The 20287-nt window shown below is 39.7% G+C and overlaps 3 protein-coding genes and 1 long non-coding RNA gene across 4 annotated transcripts; 1 reads left to right on the forward strand and 3 right to left on the reverse strand.

Moving 5' to 3' along the window:
- Positions 1-7046: 7046 nt before the first annotated feature.
- LOC135948198 (uncharacterized) lies at positions 7047-8097 on the reverse strand. Its single transcript, XM_065497341.1, has 3 exons — positions 7947-8097; positions 7646-7879; positions 7047-7553 (listed from the first exon to the last, which is right to left on the reverse strand). Exons 1-3 carry the CDS (start codon positions 7956-7958, stop codon positions 7173-7175), a joined length of 627 nt encoding a protein of 208 aa, XP_065353413.1. The 5' UTR covers positions 7959-8097; the 3' UTR covers positions 7047-7172.
- Positions 8098-9326: 1229 nt separating this feature from the next.
- Positions 9327-10133, reverse strand: LOC135948213 (uncharacterized). Its single transcript, XR_010575786.1, has 2 exons — positions 9824-10133; positions 9327-9732 (listed from the first exon to the last, which is right to left on the reverse strand). It is a non-coding gene; the product is annotated as an uncharacterized LOC135948213 (long non-coding RNA).
- A 3251-nt stretch (positions 10134-13384) lies between these two features.
- Positions 13385-19834, forward strand: LOC135948188 (G-protein coupled receptor dmsr-1-like). The gene is made up of 5 exons (XM_065497330.1): positions 13385-13663; positions 15768-16091; positions 17818-18027; positions 18112-18298; positions 18362-19834. Exons 2-5 carry the CDS (start codon positions 15777-15779, stop codon positions 18679-18681), a joined length of 1032 nt encoding a protein of 343 aa, XP_065353402.1. The 5' UTR covers positions 13385-13663; positions 15768-15776; the 3' UTR covers positions 18682-19834.
- Positions 18960-20265, reverse strand: HINT1 (histidine triad nucleotide binding protein 1). Its single transcript, XM_065497353.1, has 4 exons — positions 20114-20265; positions 19687-19822; positions 19271-19375; positions 18960-19211 (listed from the first exon to the last, which is right to left on the reverse strand). The coding sequence occupies exons 1-4, from the start codon at positions 20200-20202 to the stop codon at positions 19047-19049; spliced, it is 495 nt and encodes a 164-aa protein (XP_065353425.1). The 5' UTR covers positions 20203-20265; the 3' UTR covers positions 18960-19046.
- Between the last annotated feature and the right edge of the window lie 22 nt (positions 20266-20287).

Consider the following 20287-nt stretch of genomic DNA (forward strand, 5'->3'; position numbering starts at 1 on the left):
CGATTTTCACGTAGGCGTGGCTCAATTAGAGTGGTAGTGACGGATTTTGCGAAAATAAAAATGTGCGATGGTATATGCATGCAGTTGCAGTCATTAAGAGCTGTTGTTTCACGTGGGCTGGCAGCGGTACGCTCTCGCAGGTCACTTAATAATTCTGAAGTCCGTCCCTGAAGGTCGCGTTGGTCTCAATACGTGAGCAAAACTAATAATCTCCTGATAATTTATCGCGGTTCGATGCGGGGATGAATAAATCTCAATTAAAATGAAATATGAATGCGATTCATCGAGCGATCAAGATCAGCGGAGGAATAAATTGAAATGCAAATTCCGCGGTGACACTTGAATGCGTTTTGTGGGAGTTTTTTTACTGTTTGGACGGTGACCACCCACACGGAAGAGCATCGTAATTAATTTAAGGCAAGATGGATGAAGTTGCAAGTGCGAAAGAAAGGTGAAGCAGTGCTGCATATATACAAATCTCGTCCTCCTATTTGTTGGCTCGGAGCGATTTTCTATAATATTTGATGCATAATGCATCGCAAATACATTGGAAAAGATGCACCGCACGTAAATCTCACCATCGGCACCGAGCCGTGTTCACTTTTGTTTTATTGTTCCATCAACTCTGCATAAACGCCAGCATTATCTGTAACACAATCCGCTTTTTGCGAGTGGATAATGCATATTTCATTGGAAGCGAGGCAAAATTGTCTGCTCGCTCTCATTGCACGATGTTTCCAGCTGCACGGAATACGAAAAAAGCTGAAAATGCACCTGTGCTGCACAACAAAGGCGCTCGAGATCGACTTTTATTGCATCGAAACACTGCAACCGCGATGAAAAAGCAACCGCATCTCGGATCACACCCACGAGGGCTGCTGCAAACAAATTGCAGACGCACAATATGTTTGTTTTCTCGCGTTTTAACGATCTCGTAAATCGAAATCCAACACCCAATAAATCTAAATGACTCATCGCACATGGTGATTCACAAGAAAGAAGTCAAAGCGTGACACTACAAGCAAGTTGTTTCACTTTGCTATCAAGACATTCCACTTAAAAACGTCAAAGAAATTAAATTAAAAATATCCAACGTCGGAAGAAATCAGAGAACACTCGAGAAGACGCGAACCATTCTTGCAAAATAATTGCCTGCGTCTCTCGCCAATTAAATAGTAAATTACACGTCGACACAATCAACTCATTAATAGAGGCTGCATAATAGATCAGCATGGCTATAAATAACAATTAAGGCCCACACGGGGGCAGCCAACCTGCATCTGTGCAACATTGAATTGTCACAGCATATATGCAAAATGCGCTCGCTCCTGTCGCCGAGATAAATGCTCTCATCCGATGCCGATTGAAACAAGCCCGCGATCGATCGCAATTAATTCCAACCATCGGCGGCAGCAGAAATAAAAACATCTCACGCGTTCGAAATCTCACTGGTGACAAGGACACGGCACACGACAGGGCAAAGAAGCCGTTTCCGTCCCAAACGCTTAGCAATTATGTCAGATATTAACGACTCTGCTAGCGAACAAGCTCAGTCAATTAATGCAGCTGCTTCACGCCGGGCTCGTTTATTGCAGTTTATCTCTGCGCTTCTCAATTCGAGCAAAGCGACGGCCCTGAACTTGCTCTTGTGATAATATTCCGCTTTGTAAATCACGTCCCGGGCAGAGACAATCTCTTGCCTTTATTTCTCGAGCGCACTTTTTGCACGATAATTCTTCAAATTTGAAGAGAACATTCCTCGGCGGCGCATTTACGTACGGCCGCGATTGCTGCGTCGCGAGAGAGCCTGTGTATGTTTCGCATAAATCCGACTCTGTGATTATCCTTTTGAAACTGTTTGTTGTGAGATCATCCACGGCACGAATTACTCGATATTATCGAGGCCTGCGCCTTCTATTGCTTTTTTATTGATGTGAATCGTGTTATCCATCTTCCACACAAGCGCATTATTTATTTTTTTGTGCAATCGATCGTAGCTATTGTTCTAAACGCATTAAAATTTATAAGCACTTTATTTATCACTAATTGGTGCGAAGTATATTGCGTTCATTGTGAAATTCTTCCTGGCAGAATGTGCAAGAAAAAAGGAGGGAACGACCGGTGCCGTTTAATAAATTAATGATTTAATTTGTGAAAAAGCGGCGGCATCTGCGTTTGAATCATTAACGGTTCGGTGCCGCGTACGGAGCGAAAACAAGAGCCTTCGTCATATTATTCAAAAAGCAGTTGAAAGTACTATATTGTGTTGACCTAGACGCTTTCGAGGTGATAATTGTGCTCGCCTCCGAATTTGTTAGCTAAAGGTTAAAGAGTGCGTGTGCCGTTAAAAAATTCACTTGTGTGTGTTACCCTTAGGCATGGGAGGGGTCCACCGAAGACCCAGCCAAGCAGGTCCTTCGGCTGGTGCTCGATCCTCACTCATGTATGAAGAATTTTTTGCCGCGGTTCAAGGCTTTCGGCCAAGTCCAAGGCCAGAAAAGTGGCGAGCTTCAGATTAGCGGCAATTCCTCATCACCGCTCTAATTGCGTGACAGTGAGACGCCGAGTTTCTCAAATTTGCTCCACGCCGTGAGAATAATCAACAGTGTTTTTGGATTCTCAGACATTATCGCTAATCTCCTTTACAATAGCTAAACATCATATCATTTTTTTCTAGCCTGTGGACAAATTAACTAGTTTCACCTCTCTCCTTTTATGTAAAAATGATTGCTTTTTTAGCTGTTTATTATGGTTCATTAAATCCCGTGTTTTTGGTGAACATGCGTGTTGAAAGAAAATGTTAAAAATTCTAAAATTAAAATTCAAAAAATAATAGAGCTGTGTATCTTTAAATTAAAAAAGCAATATTTAAAAAACTAAATTTGATCATAATCAGTAGAATGGCAACTTGCGTGTTGTCACGTGCTAAATTTAATGTAATAATTTAAGTGATAGTTTTACTATTATTATTTGTTTTAACAGTTAATAATGCAGTTAAACACAGGTTTAATATTTTATTTTGCGTACAGTATCAATAAATGTTTTTATAAAATTTTAATTTTAATTATAAAATTTGATTATTTTTTATTGTTTTTAAAATTATTTAAACTGAATTATTGTTATTCTTAAAAACATTCTGGTAAATTATTTATTATAATTAAATGATATAATTTGTTTGCATTTGTATATAAATACTCTGTAGACTTAGATGTGTGGCATATACATTAATAAAAATGATACTAACGTGGCCAAGGTGATCTTGCAAGATTGCAAGAATGAAGATATTAATAATATAATAAAATTAAATTTAAGGATCATTACAGTCTGGCCTAATGTGTAGAGTAACATAGCAGACCAATCTGCACCAATTTCAGATACTGACGTTGCTTCTTCTAACTTTTAAGATCTTCATTTATTTGAAGATTTTCTTTTTTGCTCATCATTAATTCAAATCTAAGCTATGAGCTGTCAGACCTTCGATTATATATTTTTTAATTTCATGAACTGAAAAATGCCCAACACACAATTGAATGAAATCTGACTGCCAACCAACATTTGAGCAACAGTTGACTATAGGCTGGAGAAGTTTCAGAAAACCGCGATATAATGTCGTTGTTCATGATCAACAAGGTCAAATACCTTATAGTTAGTGCAGCCTAGAAACGACTGCAAAGACAATGAGAGCAACATTTAAATCGATTTTTCTACGAGTGGGTGGAATACGTAAGCAATGTCCTCTCGGTTATTTGCATCAGGGCTGTGGCGGGTTCTGCTTCCAAAAATTTATAGAATACTTGGCCTTGTCACCATCAAGTGCAGATGCAGACACAAACATTTAAATATTGGGCACTCGTGAAAGGTGTATTTGCCGACTCAAGTTTTATGCATCAGATAAATATAAAGTATACATTCTCCGCGCACAAATGGTGTTTGGGAAGGCTCTCTGTCATCGGACTCTATGTGCTGATCTGATTGTAAAACCTTTGATTGGCCTCTCCTTTTTGAAAATGCACACCACTTTGCCCTCATACGGAGACTATAGAGTGCTCTCTGAATCACTGCGAGGCACCTTCACCTTGCTCTAGCTTCGTTGTGATGCAGATTACTTTTTCAAATTCTTCAACTGCGCGTTTGGTGAGCGAGGGAGCGGAATGCCTTGACCACCGACTTACCGACAAAATTAATTGCTGGAAAATCGTTTCGGCGACAAGGAAGCAGCGAATCGTTGTGCAGTCGCACCAGCGAAATGCAGTTTGTTTGTTTTGGCGTGTCCGCCTGCTGTCAGGTATTCAATGACGAATGCAGTTGCGAATTGAAATAATAAATAATCGACTGACGCTTGATCGGACTGCTCGCAAAGGACACAAGTGACCTAAATGAGCAAATAAAATCGCTCTCGAAAATTGCATTTAGCCCGGCATGAGCGTAATTAATAACTGCAATAACTTTCGGCTTCTGACTGATAGCATCATTCAGCGTCAGTTCGTGATTTCTGCAACTTGATGGAAGATGGATTACGCTGCCGGGATCTCGAGGTTTGCCCTAGTCGTGGTTTCACGGATTGTTTTCACGCAAGGTATAATTAACGGTTACTCGATTAACTATATACAATAAATCAGTCGACGAAAACGTTAAAAACCGCTGTTCTCCAGAAAACAAGCAAAACATAACACGATTGCTTACATCACTGCGGAGATTATTATTCAAATTTCCTGTTCCTTCCGGCTAGAATTAATTTTACGGCCCAGGGTTTATTGGTTTATAACGCTGCTCGCAGGAAGATTGTTTTGCATTTTTTACTCCAACCCAGCGCTCACTATTAAAATGAATTCGTTAACTACTCAGCTGTCGAATGGTATCATGTATAGCATTTTTAAATCACAAGTGCGCGGGAATCGGAATATATAATCTCCGGCGATGATAAAAATAAATGATTCTGTTTCCACGGTCAGAAGAAGAGAAATGGTGCTTATTTGAAAGACATAAATAGCAGACTACCAGTGTTACTGTGGGCATTGTAATTGGTGGAATCACCTATTAATCATGCACAGCTACACATGAGCAAGTGCGAGTCCATGCCCATAATTATAATACAACAAGGTATTATATGCGCTCGACGCGAACAGTAATTCAGATTCGCGAGGATAGAGGTGCAGATTTACAATAGCGGTTCTCTTCATGGGTGGGCGCCTCGCACTTTTGTTCAGCGCTAGACCGATTGCAAGCACGGAGAGAAAATTAATCACACCTTGTGCTTTGTACCGAGAATTCATGCCTGACAACCACACAATAAAAATTAATACGGAATCGAAAGGAAGATTAGTCTTCATATCGTATACATATCAATTTTTATTTGAATGAATTAATTTATAACATAAATGCGTAGTTGCTTTTAAATCATTGAAATTTGCTTGATGGTTGATAAAGCCAAGAACTGCAATATCATAATTCCGAATGTGGATTTAATTGTCAATCTCATTGATCCATCTGGAGGGCTGAGAAACTCAGATGTCATTTATTATCAGAAAATATATGACCACGTGCAATGCAGAGACTTCGGTCAATAAAAACAGTTTTAAACCATATTTATAATCGAAATCAATTTTATGCCCTATAATATTTATATATTTCATCGACACTAATAGGGGCAACACGTGTCTCTTCTGGTTTCACCTCGAAAAAAATGAGCTTACAATTAGTAAAAGCTATATAATCAACAAGAGAAAAAAATTGTCAAAACAAATTACTGAAGATGGGAGCAGCATCAATTTTTATTGAAATGTATGGTTATTTATATACAGTTAAACAGCTCGCAATTGCATTATGTTTCGTGTTTATTTACTGTTCTTCTAGAAAGTGGACACTCTGAAAAATGTTAGTCGATCTTTAAAATTCCACAGCGCTATAGTTAGCTATACTTTGAAAGTTTGGTTTGGACTGAGATTGGTTTTGGTTCAGTGAAATTCTGCATCCAGTTTCACATTAAAATTTACCTGCATTTAAATATTTATCACAAAAAGTTCAGAAAATCTGGAAAATCCCTATTATTTAGTTATAAGACGATATACTATGGGATGAATTCCCTCTTCCAGGAGTTTTTTCTTTAATATTGTTTTAAATAAAGTAATATAAAATTAGCAAATTTCAATTTATTTTATTATATAACAAAAGGTAAACAAATTTCTCATAGCGGTTAAGAGAAGGAAAAATATTAAAAGCATCTGGGTCCAGATCCACGGTTAAAAAGTAAGAGGGGATATTGAGGTTGGTTAGTATCACATCCAGCAAAGAATCAACTCTCAAGCCATCTAGTGTGCGCTCGCGCTACGACTTATCATGTATTTCTTGCCTGATTTGCTCTTTTATTAGTTATGAAAACGATGAAAACATGAATATCAGATGATAAATTTTTATAATCTTTATGGCCAATTGTAACCTTTGGTTGTGGTAAAATAATAACATTTTTTTCACTTTGCTGCTCCTCTTTTAAGAATGCCATTTAATCCATTGATAATATTTTATGCAGCACGCTTAACTATGAAGCACGGCCGGTTGCATAACAAGTGATATGGTTTTGGTCCTCCACCGAAAATTCGTGTCTGTACCGTACGTACCATACTAAAACGGAGATTGAAAATGGTTATATAAGCATGGTTTATAGAGAAAAATTAGGTACTAAATAATATGACTGGCATACAATTTTTGTTGTGTTGTACATCTAGAATAGTTTCACAGAGTGGAGTTGTATTTTGTTGGAATCTATTTTCGAACAACTATAATAATTGTTATCGTTTATTCTCTTTGTGTTCGTCGACACAAAGTTATGATCTTTTTTAAACAGAGGATTTCTCTAATGATTATATAGGTTCAAGAGGAACTTGAAAGGAATTTGTCATCATAATTATGCTGTGCGAACTGTTTAGATGCTGTGATTTTTGTTATTGTGCCAACAAACGGCCACTAAAGAAAAACTAATTACCTTGCTCTTTTTTACTGAGCACAATTGTGTGTCTAAATATATGATATACCAATTAATAAAATTCAAGTTTTGGCTATATTTTGCTTTATTTAATCATTTGGAGGACTACAATTTCAACAAAGGCCTGGGAGCTGGGGATCTCATAGAGATAAGTCATACATTCGTATTCAGTCGGTCGTCATAGAGAGCTCGCTTAGTAGGCATAGGTCACGGGAGCGGCGGCACCAGCGTAGGGATAGCTGTAGGCGGCGGTGTTGTAGTAGGCTCCTCCGTAGACGTAGGGAGCGGCAGCGTAGGGGGCGGCGTAGGAGGCGGTGTAGGGGTAGGCGGCAGCGGTGTAGGGGGCAACAACAGCGGGAGCGGCACGAGCGTAGACCAGAGGGGTGGTGGAGGCAGGGGTCTGCACTTCACGCTTGTGACGGCGGCTCTCGACAGCGACCACAGGGGTGCCCACAACGGGGGAGCTCACGTAGGCGGCTCCGGCGTAGGGGTAGGTCACCACAGGGGAAGCGACAGCAGCACGGGCGGCGGTACGGTAGTACTCGGCGGCAAAGTTAGCCTTGGCAGCCTTGACCTGCGTGGGGAAAAATAGGGGATAGAGCGATTAGAAATGTAATTTTTGGGGTGAGGATTTTGAGTTTGACGGGGCTCGGTGGGCATATTTACCTCAGCGGTGTCTTCAACGGGCTGAGGAAGACCACGAGAGGTGTCCTGGGAGGGGACAGCGACGGTTGGGTAGTAGACGCTCTTAGCAACGAAGGGGCTGCTGCCAGCAACATAGCCACCCGCATAGGGGTAAGCTCCATACACACCCGGGTACACTCCAGCGGTGTAACCATACCCGAAGGGGGTAACCTGGGGGTCAGCCAGGGCGGCGACGACGAGGAGGGAGAAGGCGACCTGCGGAACAGAGAGCGACAAGGGTCAGTCAGGGGCCAGCCGGGCGTTGGGCGGCGGGGCAACTCACCAGGGACTGCATGGTTGTTGCTTGTCGAGTGTTGCTGAGGTACTCTGCGAATTGTCCCTCGACGCCCTGACTTTTTATACTCTGGACCAGGTGCTGAGATTCGGCAGGACGCCAGCCCCCACCTGATGGCCTTGGTGGGCTCCCTGACAGAGAAGCCGGTCGGCCGGCAGGTTGCTTCTCCGCTTGGGCGTGGTTTCTTTGTCATCCCCGGCCGCCGAGGTGCCCATCTCCGCAAAACCAGCTGCTGTTGCTAACCGACGCTAGCTCTGACCCGCGGGGTCGTCACTCAGGTCTAGTTCGCGTTTTTATATACCTGATTGCGAGAGGCACGCATCGGTTGTGGGTGTCCTAGCGCGCTGTGTGATTATAATTTTGATAGCTCTCTCGCTCAAGGTTACGGTCATTTCCTTCGATTCGCGTTTCTTCACCTCTCGTCGGCGCGGCTCCTAATTTATGGCTACACTTTTTTGCGTGATTTTATCTTTTCCAGCGGCACTCAACATTTTTCTCATGCATAATAAGCGTGGTTCTTAAGTACCGAATTTTAAAGCGTCAATTTTTGTAAATTTCTGGAAAAGGATTTTCAGAAGAAAAAAATAAGCAATTATGAAAAATAAATACAATAAACTTTATTGAGGCTGTTAAATTCTTGTTATAGTGGCTGAACGAAGGGTGAAATAAAAATCACAATTATGATTCATTATGCGGCAGACGCACATATATATGTCACACCAGGCTTGCACTTCGCTTCGCCTTTTTGTGTAGATCTTATTTTGTCTCACTCTCCTTTTGCGCCTGCCCTTTAAATTACTTTTGAATTCATAGTTGAAGTAAAAAATTCTTACGAGACCCCGTTGAAATTACGAGCCTGGCGTTGCTTCTTAGAAAGTAGAAAATTTCTAAATTTTACGATCTTTATTTTATTTGAAGAATTTAATTTTGCACATTCATACTAAAAGCTATGAGCCGTCAGACTTTCGATTATATATTTTTTTATTTCATGAGCTACAAAAATTCCCTACTTAAATTTGATTGAAATCTGACTGCCACCAACATTTGTGCAACAGTCGACTATAGGTTGAACAGTAATTGTTGTCATTTATTCTTATTGTGTTGGTCGACACAAAGTTATGATCTTTTTTAAACATATATAGATACATACTCGTTCAGAAGATTTCTTTAATGATTAGGTTCAAGAGGAAACTTGATAGGAATTTTTCATCATATTCAGGCTGTGAGAACTGTTTAGAAGCTGTGATTTATATTATTTTGCCAACAAACGGCCAGTATAGAAAAACTAATTACCCGCCTGCTCTTTCTTTATCGAGTGAGCACATTTTCGTGTCCAAATATATGATTTACCGATCAATAAAATTCAAGTTTTGGCTATATTTTGCTTTATTTAATCATTTGGAGGACTAAAATTTCATCAAATTCCTGAAGCTGGGAATCTCAAAGAGATAAGTCATACATTCGTATTCAGTCGGTCATCGTAGAGAGCACAAGCGAAGGCAAAGTTTGTACTAAGCTCCTCCGTAGACCTAGTAGGCGCGTAAGCGTAGGGGTGGGGGCGTAGGCGTAGGGGTTGGTGGCAGCAGGTTACGGGGCAACATTAGCAGGAGCGTAGACCAGACTTGATAGCGCTCAGGTCACGCTTGTGACGGCAAACGACAGCGACCCCGTAGGCAGCTCCGCCGTAGGGGTAGGTCACCACAGGGGAAGCGACAGCAGCACGGGCAGCGGTACGGTAGTACTCGCTGGCAAAGTTAGCCTTGGCAGCCTTGACCTGCGTGGGGATAAATAGGGGATAGAGTGATTAGAAATGCATTTTTGGGGTGAGGATTTTGAGTTTGACGGGGCTTGGTGGGCATATTTACCTCAGCGGTGTCTTCAACGGGCTGAGAAAGACCACGAGAGGTGTCCTGGGAGGGGACAGCGACGGTTGGGTGTTAGTAGACGCTCCCTATTTAAATTGAGCGGAAAAGCAAGCTGCCGGCCGGGTTCTCTGTAAGGGATCCCCCAGGCCCTCATGCGGGGGTTGGCGTCCTGCAGAATCTCAGCACCTGGTCCAGAGCATAAAAAGGCATTGCATCGAGGGATAATTCGCAGAGAACTGCAGCAACACTCGACAAGCAACAAACATGCAGTCCCTGGTGAGTTGCCCCGCCGCCAAACGCCCGGCTGGCCCCTGACTGACCCTTGTCGCTCTCTGTTTCGCAGGTCGCAGGTCGCCTACTCCCTCCTCGTCGTCGCCGCCCTGGCTGATCCCCAGGTTAACCACTTCGGGTATGGTTACACCGCTGGAATGTACCCGGGTGTGTATGGAGATTACCCCATTTAAATAATTTTCTAGAAAGGGAGTCTCAGTTGAAGAAATAAGGAATAAAGAAAAACAATTCAGTAAATTTTGTTGAGGCTTTTATGCCCTTGTTATGGTGGCTGAAAAGAGGGTTAAACAAAAACACTCAATTATATTGCATTATGCGGCAGACGCTCATTATCTTGCACCAGGCTTGCGCTTCGCTTTGCCTTTATTTTGCAAATAATCTTATTTTGTCTCACTCACCTTTTGCGCCTGCCCTTTAAATTATTTTGAAGGCGCATGTTGCTGTAGCAAAAAATAATTTCTTACGAGACCCTGTTGTATTTATGAGCGTGGAACGGAAAAAGAATGTGACAAATTCCCAATGTAAGCGATTCTGCGAGTTAAAATATATTTATCTTCACATCAAGTTATGCTTCAGAACCTTGAGACTCCCGAAAAATAAATCCCTTTCAGATTTTCAGAGGCCATTGAAATATCAGAATTGGAAAATTGGAGATTTAATAAATTTGTCTGTTGGTCGCAATTACAAATTAGCGAGCACGACGTGGAAGGTTAACAACAGAGAGTGGTTGGCTGCAAATATAAATTATCGAAAAGAGAGCATAACTGTATCATGCCGTTCCTGGACGTTTCCAAGCAATGAGTTTTCTGTATCGTAAAAATACCGAGCTAAATATCCACTTGACGACGCCTCTTCCTTCATAATAGACGGTTCCAGAAATCCAGTTCAAGTTGCTCGAGTAATAGGCAGACAGCAATTTTGCGTTGCCAACGCAACTCTGTCGATAGTCGCAAATTCATTGACCCTAAACCGAAAAGAGTTTACAACCACGTGTGTATAATGTAACATAAAAGCCACAATATTTTTCGAGGAAATTTTATCTCTGCGGAGCTTACGCAGATTAACCTGTTGTCAATCTGGCAACAAAACGCCAAGTTAATTGATTTGGCATTGAAACCTCTGTCTCTTATTCCGAGTGCGACCAAAAGGGAAAAGCGTTCCGCTTCATTTTTGCACATGTATGTCATTCCGATTTATATGTATTGTCTCCAGGCCTGGTTAATTTCTAATTGTTAAAAAGACTGGCTGAATAACCAGTTTGGTATCACGTGCGAGAAAAATGCAAGGCCCTCCTTTGTGTTCTGACGAACAGTCCAAACACCCGTGTTGAATTTTTCTCCTGCGTTATAGTTTGGAGAGACGCTTCGCACAAAAAATGTTTGATAACATGACTTCGTGGAATCGGCTTACATGAGAATACCATTATAATTTGTCGAATTGCTATAGTATCATTTCGCATGTTCCTCGATCAAGTTTTTTTTTCAAAGAGTTGTTTTTAACCTTCCATCAACTTTTCACTAAATTTTATCGAAATCACATTTTAAGGAATTCAAAATGACTTTGTATAACCTTTTTTCTTAAAACAGTCGCAAACTGAGCTGTTTTTTGTATGTAAAAAAGTTTGATTTTACCGATTTTAAATGTTTTTGAGCTTGGAAATAAATATACTAGAAAAACGAAAGCATTTTACTATAAGACAATGGGTTACAAAGCAATATATCCAGCAATAAATATTGTGTGGTATTTTTATTGTAAAAAGGGAACCATGCACAAATTTTTAATGCTAATTTTTTTCAGATAAGTTGATTCAGACAGATTGCTCAGTGTGACATTCACAAGGGCAATGCTTCTGGAGGCCCACACAAAAATTTAAGCTGCCATACGAGCAGCTGTGAGACGCTCTGGTTTTATGAACGTGCAAATCTATACCCGATCTCACCGTCTGGTCTCCAAGTGCCCTGTTGCTATGCCATGAAGAGGCACAAGTTGCAATTCAGAATTCTACATCGGCTGAAGGGAGGGGCCCGATTTGAAATTTTTATTGCTTTTCCTGTACTTTTGCTTGCGGCAAGATGATTCGCACAATAAATATCATATACTGGACAACATTCTGGTTTTATAAGTCGATCATGAATCTTCAGGTTTAATGGTTTTATCTATTTTTATCAGGAGCTTTATTTATCGACTGAAGAAAAAAAGCGTGTCTATGTTTTTTTACTTTCAAGTGCATTGATCGCTTTATTCACTAAATGCACAGCGTTTTCATTACTTTGAAATAATTCCTGCAAAAGTATTTCCTAATTAAGTCTGCAGAATTATGGGTAAGGGCAAGGTGTTGCAAAAAACCTGACACCAAGGGTTCAGGTCCAGCTCTTCGCACCTATACGTGGCAAGACCGAGAATCGGAATAAATAGTGTGTATTTTAGAATGAAATCTGTCAGTCCACTTCTAAAATGGAAATCGGCAAAAGATCGTTCCCTTTATCCATGACGGCGCAAGCTGCATGACAAATGAATGTCAATATTGTCGGCTTCTGTTTATACGGTGCGTGATTTCGCAAGTTAATTACGTTACCAGGCACCGATCTCATTATAAGGTTTGTTATGAAGTTGAATTCTCGTGTATTTTTCATTTACGCAGAAGTGGCAATGTGAACTCTACAACTTTCCTGGAGCTTAAGGATTTTTTTGTCAAACTCTTTTTGACAGGCTATACATGCATCAAAATTTTGTGATTTGGTCTTAACTCGAAATCTTGATAGACACTATATTGTAATTTCTTTGATGTATTTCTCGCAAACCTAATTTCATAGTACACCAAACGAATCACGGACTGAAAAAGAGCTCTTGTATAGGCAAAGAGCGGCAAAGAGTTAGAAAGAACAAAAACGAACTGAACCAGTTCCCATTCGTGCGCTTTGATAGAAGTTAAAAAACTCTTTACCGAGCAGGTTCCTTTTATTAAGTTCACTCTTAAAGATCTGTTTTAAATGCATCAGTCAGCACCAACAGCTACAGCTGAAACATAATTTACTTACCCGCCAGTCACTTATAAATTTGCCGACGTCTACAGAGACATTAATTCAATAATTAATGCAATTAACCACAGGTTTTGTTTCAAAATGTATTACAAATATTTTGCTGGAGGCATAAATGAGGTCAAGAATCACTTTCAGTGATGAAATATCTTTACAAGTTGAACGAATTAATTGGTATATTATTTAATATTTAGAAGCAGCATATATTTTTAAATATCTAGCTATTCGTCAATGCTATATTTTATCATGTTATAATTTGAATGATAGAATGGTGTCACGTGAAGAGAGGAAAGTTTGTTATGTCTAAGAATTCACTTTGCAACATATCAATTCATGTTCAAGAGTGTTGTTTGCCAACATCCTGCTGTAGATTAGCACTGTTCCAGTCAGCGCGTATACGCATGTCACCCTCTCAGCATCTGCGGGCGAGTGGTTCCCCAGTGTGATCGGCGATTCCCACAGATTGCCTCCAACCGCTCGCAGCACCCCAGTGACACATTGTGTTGATTAGGTGAGTGTAATAAAATCTAATTTTTATTCTGCTTTGGTCCAGTGGCATAGATAAATAGTTAACCAATTACAGTCAATTGAAACACGCTCCTACTTTAACATTAAATTGTTTCAATCACCTAGAATGTTTTTCGACTATGTCATGTGAGGGAAATTTTTTTCAATCATTAACCAAAGTTTTATGAGTTTTAGCTCATATTTTAAAATTAGTGCGCTTTCCATTATAATGTGATTAAATGCTCAAAATTGAAGGATACGTGTTCTCCTTATATTTAAGAGTTAAGTTGAATCAAGTTTCACATCGAATATGGGCTTCCTCCGATGTCTACGAAATCCATTCCCAGAATTAATAATTTGTATTATTGGTCGTGCGGAAGAGTTTAAAATTATCGTGATTGCTATGCTATCATGCATTTCACATGGAATTTTGCATTAAGTGTAAAATACTTGCGAATAATCTAATAAGAATCAATGGTAAAAATGCCTATAGACAAGAGGCGCTGGGAGAATTTTCAGCCAATGCTCAGACGTAAAAGTTTTCTGGTATCGTAACAAATTGTTCTGGATATAAGGATAATTTATTGAAGGCGCTAGGCATACAACAATAAATTTATAAAAGATAAATTTTTACAGCTTTTTGCACCTTTGTCCAAGAAAATTTTGAGTCCGTATATGTTTTGAATAAGATACTTTTCACAGCAATCGCAGCAGAATACAATTTTCATTTGGTTCATGATGAAAAAGAAAATGGATATCCAATGCAGAAAATTCGAATGAAATCATGTTTCTCTGGAAAATGAAGTATACCAGTCTTCACTCAATTTTATTTCGCAGTCTTACATAAAATTAAGCACAGAAAAATTTCCTCTTCTATTTCTTTGCGTAACATCAACTCAAACACTGTACTTTTTAAATAAAATCACGCCAAATTAGATCTCGTTCTAGCATATTTCACTCGTATTTTAACTCTATTTTTTCTAACAAAGTCATGTTGAGGTAAATTTTCTAGTGCAAGCTCCTATAATGGTGGCGGGTAAAAATGTTTGTGCGCTCCGCAGACAGGGTAAATCAATCAGCGCGAGGCAGACGAAGGCAGCACACTACATTAAATTACATCGAAAGGTGCTCAGTCAAGAGGAGCAAGCCATGAAAATCAATCAGATCGTGAGAGACGGTGCACAAATTAAATCACAGCCCCTGATCGAGGATGACATATTTAAATGAGGCTGCAGAGCGGCCACAGGACAAAATGCCGCGTCAAGTGAGACGGGCTGTGTATGCGGGCGTAAATAATGTGCAAAAGTCAGTGAACCATGCATGCGGAGGGTCGAATGTCATTATCTCTTGCATGTCCTTGCCTTGATTGCATCCCCGTGGGACTATGTCAGGGCACACAGCGAAATGAGCTGAAAAGTGACGAAATTTAATATGGACGCATTGCTGCGGCACCCTAATTGAGCTATTCAGGGCGGTCAAGGGTGGCAAACTTATTGGTTTAATTTTGAAACTCATTGTAAGTCAGAGGGGAGAACTCTTGTGTGTCTAAACTCTCCAACTAAAATCAGCCTCGCGCATCTGTTTGATAACACGGCATCGGCGAGATGTTATGCAGCCTGTGTAGCGTATATGTGACGCGGGCTGCACGAGTCACCGTGGCAGGCGCTATCACAGTCTCCGCAAATGATGCTAACAATAAATTCGCCGATCTTTTATCAAACAATTCATGTAAATTTTAAATGTGCGTGGGTTAGCATAGAAAGTTTTCTAAATTTTGATCAATTTTCTGTTTTTCTGAACCGTTTACAAAACAGCAAGGGTTGAATAGGATAGATCTTTCCAATCCTTTAAACTATATTTTTTTCTCTGGTATATATGATAAGTCTGTTATTTAATTAATTGCAACAAAAACAAACTCAAAGATGCAGGATAAGACCGACAAGATAAGCAAATAACTTTAGAAATAAGCACTTATTCAAACCACAATAATCCCAAATTATTATTATTTTTAGTTGTCTCTTGGAGGGCTGTGAAATTTATATTCTAAAAATCATTGCAAACTTTTGACTTTGTTGCTCAACATAATTTTGTCGAAATTAAATTTTTAGCTCGCAAGCATGGCGAACTCGTCGTACTGCGGCGACTTTGACTACCTTGTCACGGCTTACAAGAATCTGCACGGGTACGTGAGCTTGTCAGTGTGCATGGCAGGGACCGTGAGCACCGGCCTCAGCATGGCGGTGCTCTCAAGACCAGAGCTGGCTGCACCCACCTCCTCCCTCCTGTCCGCGTTGGCTGCTGCGGATGCCCTTGTCATGTTGGAGTACATTCCGTTTGCTTTGCACCAGTACGTGATGGTCGATCGGCCGCCGACCGAGAGGTTTTCCTACGCCTGGGCTGTATACGTCCTTTTCCATGCAATCTTCACTCAGGTATTTCATTAATTATGGGCATGGGTGCAAAATATTTAAAAAGAGTAATGATTTTAACAGCGCATTGACAAATAGTTTGAGCTTAAGTCTCTATGGAGAAGATAATTTTTTTAAGAAGAGATGTAGTTGCAGTTTTTATGTAAAAATATTTATAGCAACAAGTTTTAAAATATTTCACTTCTCCCGTAATATGTGAAGAAAGAAACGTTAAGATTAAAAGGATATTTCAAAACCAAAATTTTGTTGCTAATCAATTTTTAAAGAACGTAATTAACTCCCACTGGCTACGTTTTAGCGGATGTCCGCTTTTGAAAATTGCAGGAAGTGTGTGAAAAAAGGGGGCACACAATCCCAAATAATAAATAAAACGAACCCTTAAAATGTTTTGGGTAGTATGCCTTTTCTGCACTGTCAATAAGGGCACAGGCACTGACTGACAAGACCTATTAGTCTTGGTCTGTCCAAAAAATGTGAAAAAAGGGCAATTAATTACTACATATTTACTTGCAATGAGAGAAAGCGCTATACTAGATCTCATTCTTAATCGGTCCAGGCATCTTTCCTTAATTAAATTCCCGCATGAACGGGCATTAAAAGATGGAATATTAGCATAGCGTGACTCTTTCGTTTCAACCTTTTAATAGCTCCAGTGAAAGTTAAACCGCGTTTATGATGATTTTTAAAAGCAATTTGCAAGTTCATTGCAGGGAATTATTATGAGATTTTCTGTTGTTTTCCTGCCGCGTTTATTTATTCCAGAATAGTTTATTAGATAATATAAGCTGAGTGGTCGACCCATACGACACAATTCAGAAAAAACCGGACGTAAAAAGGTTGGCGCGCAGAAAGGAAATTGAATGTCTCTGTAATTAGATCTTAATCCAGCTTTGTCACCTCCTGGCTGGAATTGGCAGAGGAGCGCCCTAGATTATTGTGTTGCACGGTAACATAAATCAATGAAAATATTATGCAATCTTGTCAATACTGCGAGAAAGGAAAAATGTTCTGCTCAAAATTATAGGGTTGGGATTTTAGCCGAGAATCGACTATTTTTTCTGTGCGTTCACTTTTTACATTTAGACATCAAATGAGCACGAATCCACGAATCATGAAATTTCAAGACTTTGGAGCCACAATTAAAACCATCTTTTTAGACCAAAACCATCTAAAACAGTCTTTTGATCATAAATGTACTACAATTTTGTTTAATTATTTAAATAATCATCATCACATCGTCAAAATTAATTTCCCTAAATATTACATGCATAAATATCAACTTTTAAGATAAACCGTTCATAAAATTCTCAAGCATATTTGGCAATATAAGGTTGCGTATAGTGAAAGTGAGTTTTGCAATGTTGCCCTCTAAACTAAATGATAAAATTCTGATTCATATATAAAGCAGGCTAAAAATTCTCGAAATTCTCAAAGACACATATCAAAAAGACACATACGTTACTTGGCTTTGAGAAACTGGCTTCATTGGAGCCAAACACCGCCAAATTGAGTTCCAAAACCGTCTAAACAGTCGTCTTTTTTGTCAAAAAACCATCTAAAAATCCCAAAACTTATCAAATCGTTTTTTGGCTATGCCATAAAAGTCTTTGTCTAATCCTATAAAAAATTTATTCAATTATAATACCAAAAAAGCTGACATGACATTTGGAGCAAAATAATGAAAAAATAAAAATAAAACAGCATTCAATTATTTTTAAAATATTTCCAGGTTTTTCACACAATCAGCATCTGGTTGACCGTGACTTTGGCTGTGTGGCGATATTTAGTGGTACGGTACCCGACTCAAAGTAGAGAATGGTGCTCAGAAAAGGGCACAAGATACGCTATTTTAGCAGCGTACGTTGGATCTTCAATCATTTGCATTCCTCTATACTTGTCATTCTCTGTATCGCCATTCGAAGGTGGAACCGTCTACTATGTAAGTACACGCTTTACTGTTTTATAAATATTTACTCAAGATATTGCACACTTGAATTAATTAATTAACCCCCTCCCCGTGAAGGTCAGACTAAGCAAGCTTGGCGGCGCTGGAGGCCAGTTGTTAATCTACATTAATTTCTGGATCTATTCGGTCCTAATAAAACTGCTGCCCTGCGTCATTCTGAGCTTCTTGAGCCAAAGACTTCTGGCTGCTCTGTGGGAAAACAAACAGCGTCGTAGATCGTTACTCAATAAAGATGACAAAGATGGTAAACAAGGAACTGCTAATTACCCTGCGCTCTCTGGTAACTAACCTAATAATATGATTAAAGGCGACAGGACGAGCCGGCTCCTACTCGCCGTTCTCATTCTCTTCCTGGTCACAGAGCTGCCCCAGGGAATTTTGGGCCTGTTGACCGTTTTCCTTGGCGACAACTTCTTTGCCCAGTGCTACACGAGCATGGGCGAGTTGATGGACCTCCTTGCCCTCACTTCCAGTACCCTGAACTTTCCCCTCTACTGTCTCATGAGCAGACAATTTCGTGCTTCATTTGCTGCTATTGGCAAGGCTATGTTCAACAAAATCTTCCACAGAGACAATCCCCAGCAAGCAGTTAACAAGGGCAGAAATACTAGATCGTCACAGTTGTAGACTCTCTTTCTGATTTCAAGAGTTTTATTGGTCACAAGGATGCAATTTTTAGAATTTCATGCTTTAATTATTTCTTAAGACTTGAAGAAGCCCGTAGGATGTAACATATTTATTGGGTTTTTCTGTTGTACAGAAATCATTGTGTAGAAATAAATGGCGAATAAATAAATTAAGTAATTAAGAATGGTGATATCTCAAAATATCAAATAAAAAACACTTTTTGTCCTAAATAAAAATCTTATTTTCAAGAGGCTTATCAAAATTATTAAAAGACAGCGTTAAGTGCGTTGCCGCCAATTTTATTGACGAAAAGTCTCCAATTAGTTTCCAAAGGATGGAATTAGGTATTATCAAGTGTCTATGAATTATCCAGGGGGCCATTGCATCTGTCTGCCACCAAGAATGTGAATATGCAAGTGGTACACAGATTGAGCTCCGTCTTTTCCGTCATTAACTACAAGGCGGAAACCTTTTTCCAAACCTTGCTCCTTGGCGACGCGACGGGCTACCAGCAAGAGATGTCCCAGCAACTGTGTAAAAATTTAGTGAAATAACTAAATTGTTTGAAAGCTAGGGAAAGAACGCAAACCTGTTCATCAGAATCTTCAGCCTTAGAGAGCTGGCTGATTGGCTTGCGAGGAATTACAAGAATGTGCTTTGGGGCTTGGGGACTGATGTCATTGAAGGCAACACACTGGAATGAAGAAAAAAGTGTTTCAGATTTAATAAAAATGTGAACTGTAAACAGAAAATTTTATTGCAACCGATTGCAACCCTGAATATAAATTTCTTCACAAAAACAAATTATTTAATTCCGACACAGATAGATTACCTGTTTAGAAATTAATAAGTTAGCATCACTGACACAATGAAAATAAGTGATAATTACATATATTATAAAATATCTCTCAACTCTTTAAAGTTTCATGAAGCAGTCTTCCTTTTAAGATTCATATGAAGCAGCTGTTTAGAAAGCTATAATTTTCTTCAATTAAGCATGCTTACTTGTTCATCTTCATAAAGAAATTCGCATGGAATCTCTTTTCGCACTATCTTGCCAAAAATTGTGTCTCCTTCAGGGGCAGCCTGCTGGGCCTTATTCACTTCATCGGCCATAGTCGTCTTGCAACGCGGAGTGAACCTGATAAGAAATTTAAAATTTATTATTTGCTCTGGTCTAGTGACATGGAAACGAAATAAAATGTATTGTCTACTGTAGCAATGCGCTAAAAATTCGTTATCACTGGTACATTGTACTATACACGATTAAAAAATAGTAACGGCGCAAGCGCTATTAGCAAAACAATCGGCTAGAAAATTTAGAATGAGATGAGTGATGATTACTAGCATTTAATTCCGGAAAACATACTGTTATAACATCACCAAGAGTAATAAAACTTGCAATGAGAGTTAAATAAAATTAATGAACAACCTCCACTGTACAGGGCGAGATGCAGATGATAGTCCTGCAGGGCCTGTGATCAGCCGGTACGTCTGTAGTAGCAGGCGCATGGCACGCATGCGTACTCCAAGGAGGTTGTACGCACAAGGGGGCGTAACACGTCAAGCAGTGAATGAAGGGTTGCAGCTCTCCAGTGCGGATTGT

Source organism: Cloeon dipterum, chromosome 1 (assembly GCF_949628265.1).
Source record: "Cloeon dipterum chromosome 1, ieCloDipt1.1, whole genome shotgun sequence".
In the NCBI taxonomy this organism is placed as follows: domain Eukaryota; kingdom Metazoa; phylum Arthropoda; class Insecta; order Ephemeroptera; family Baetidae; genus Cloeon; species Cloeon dipterum.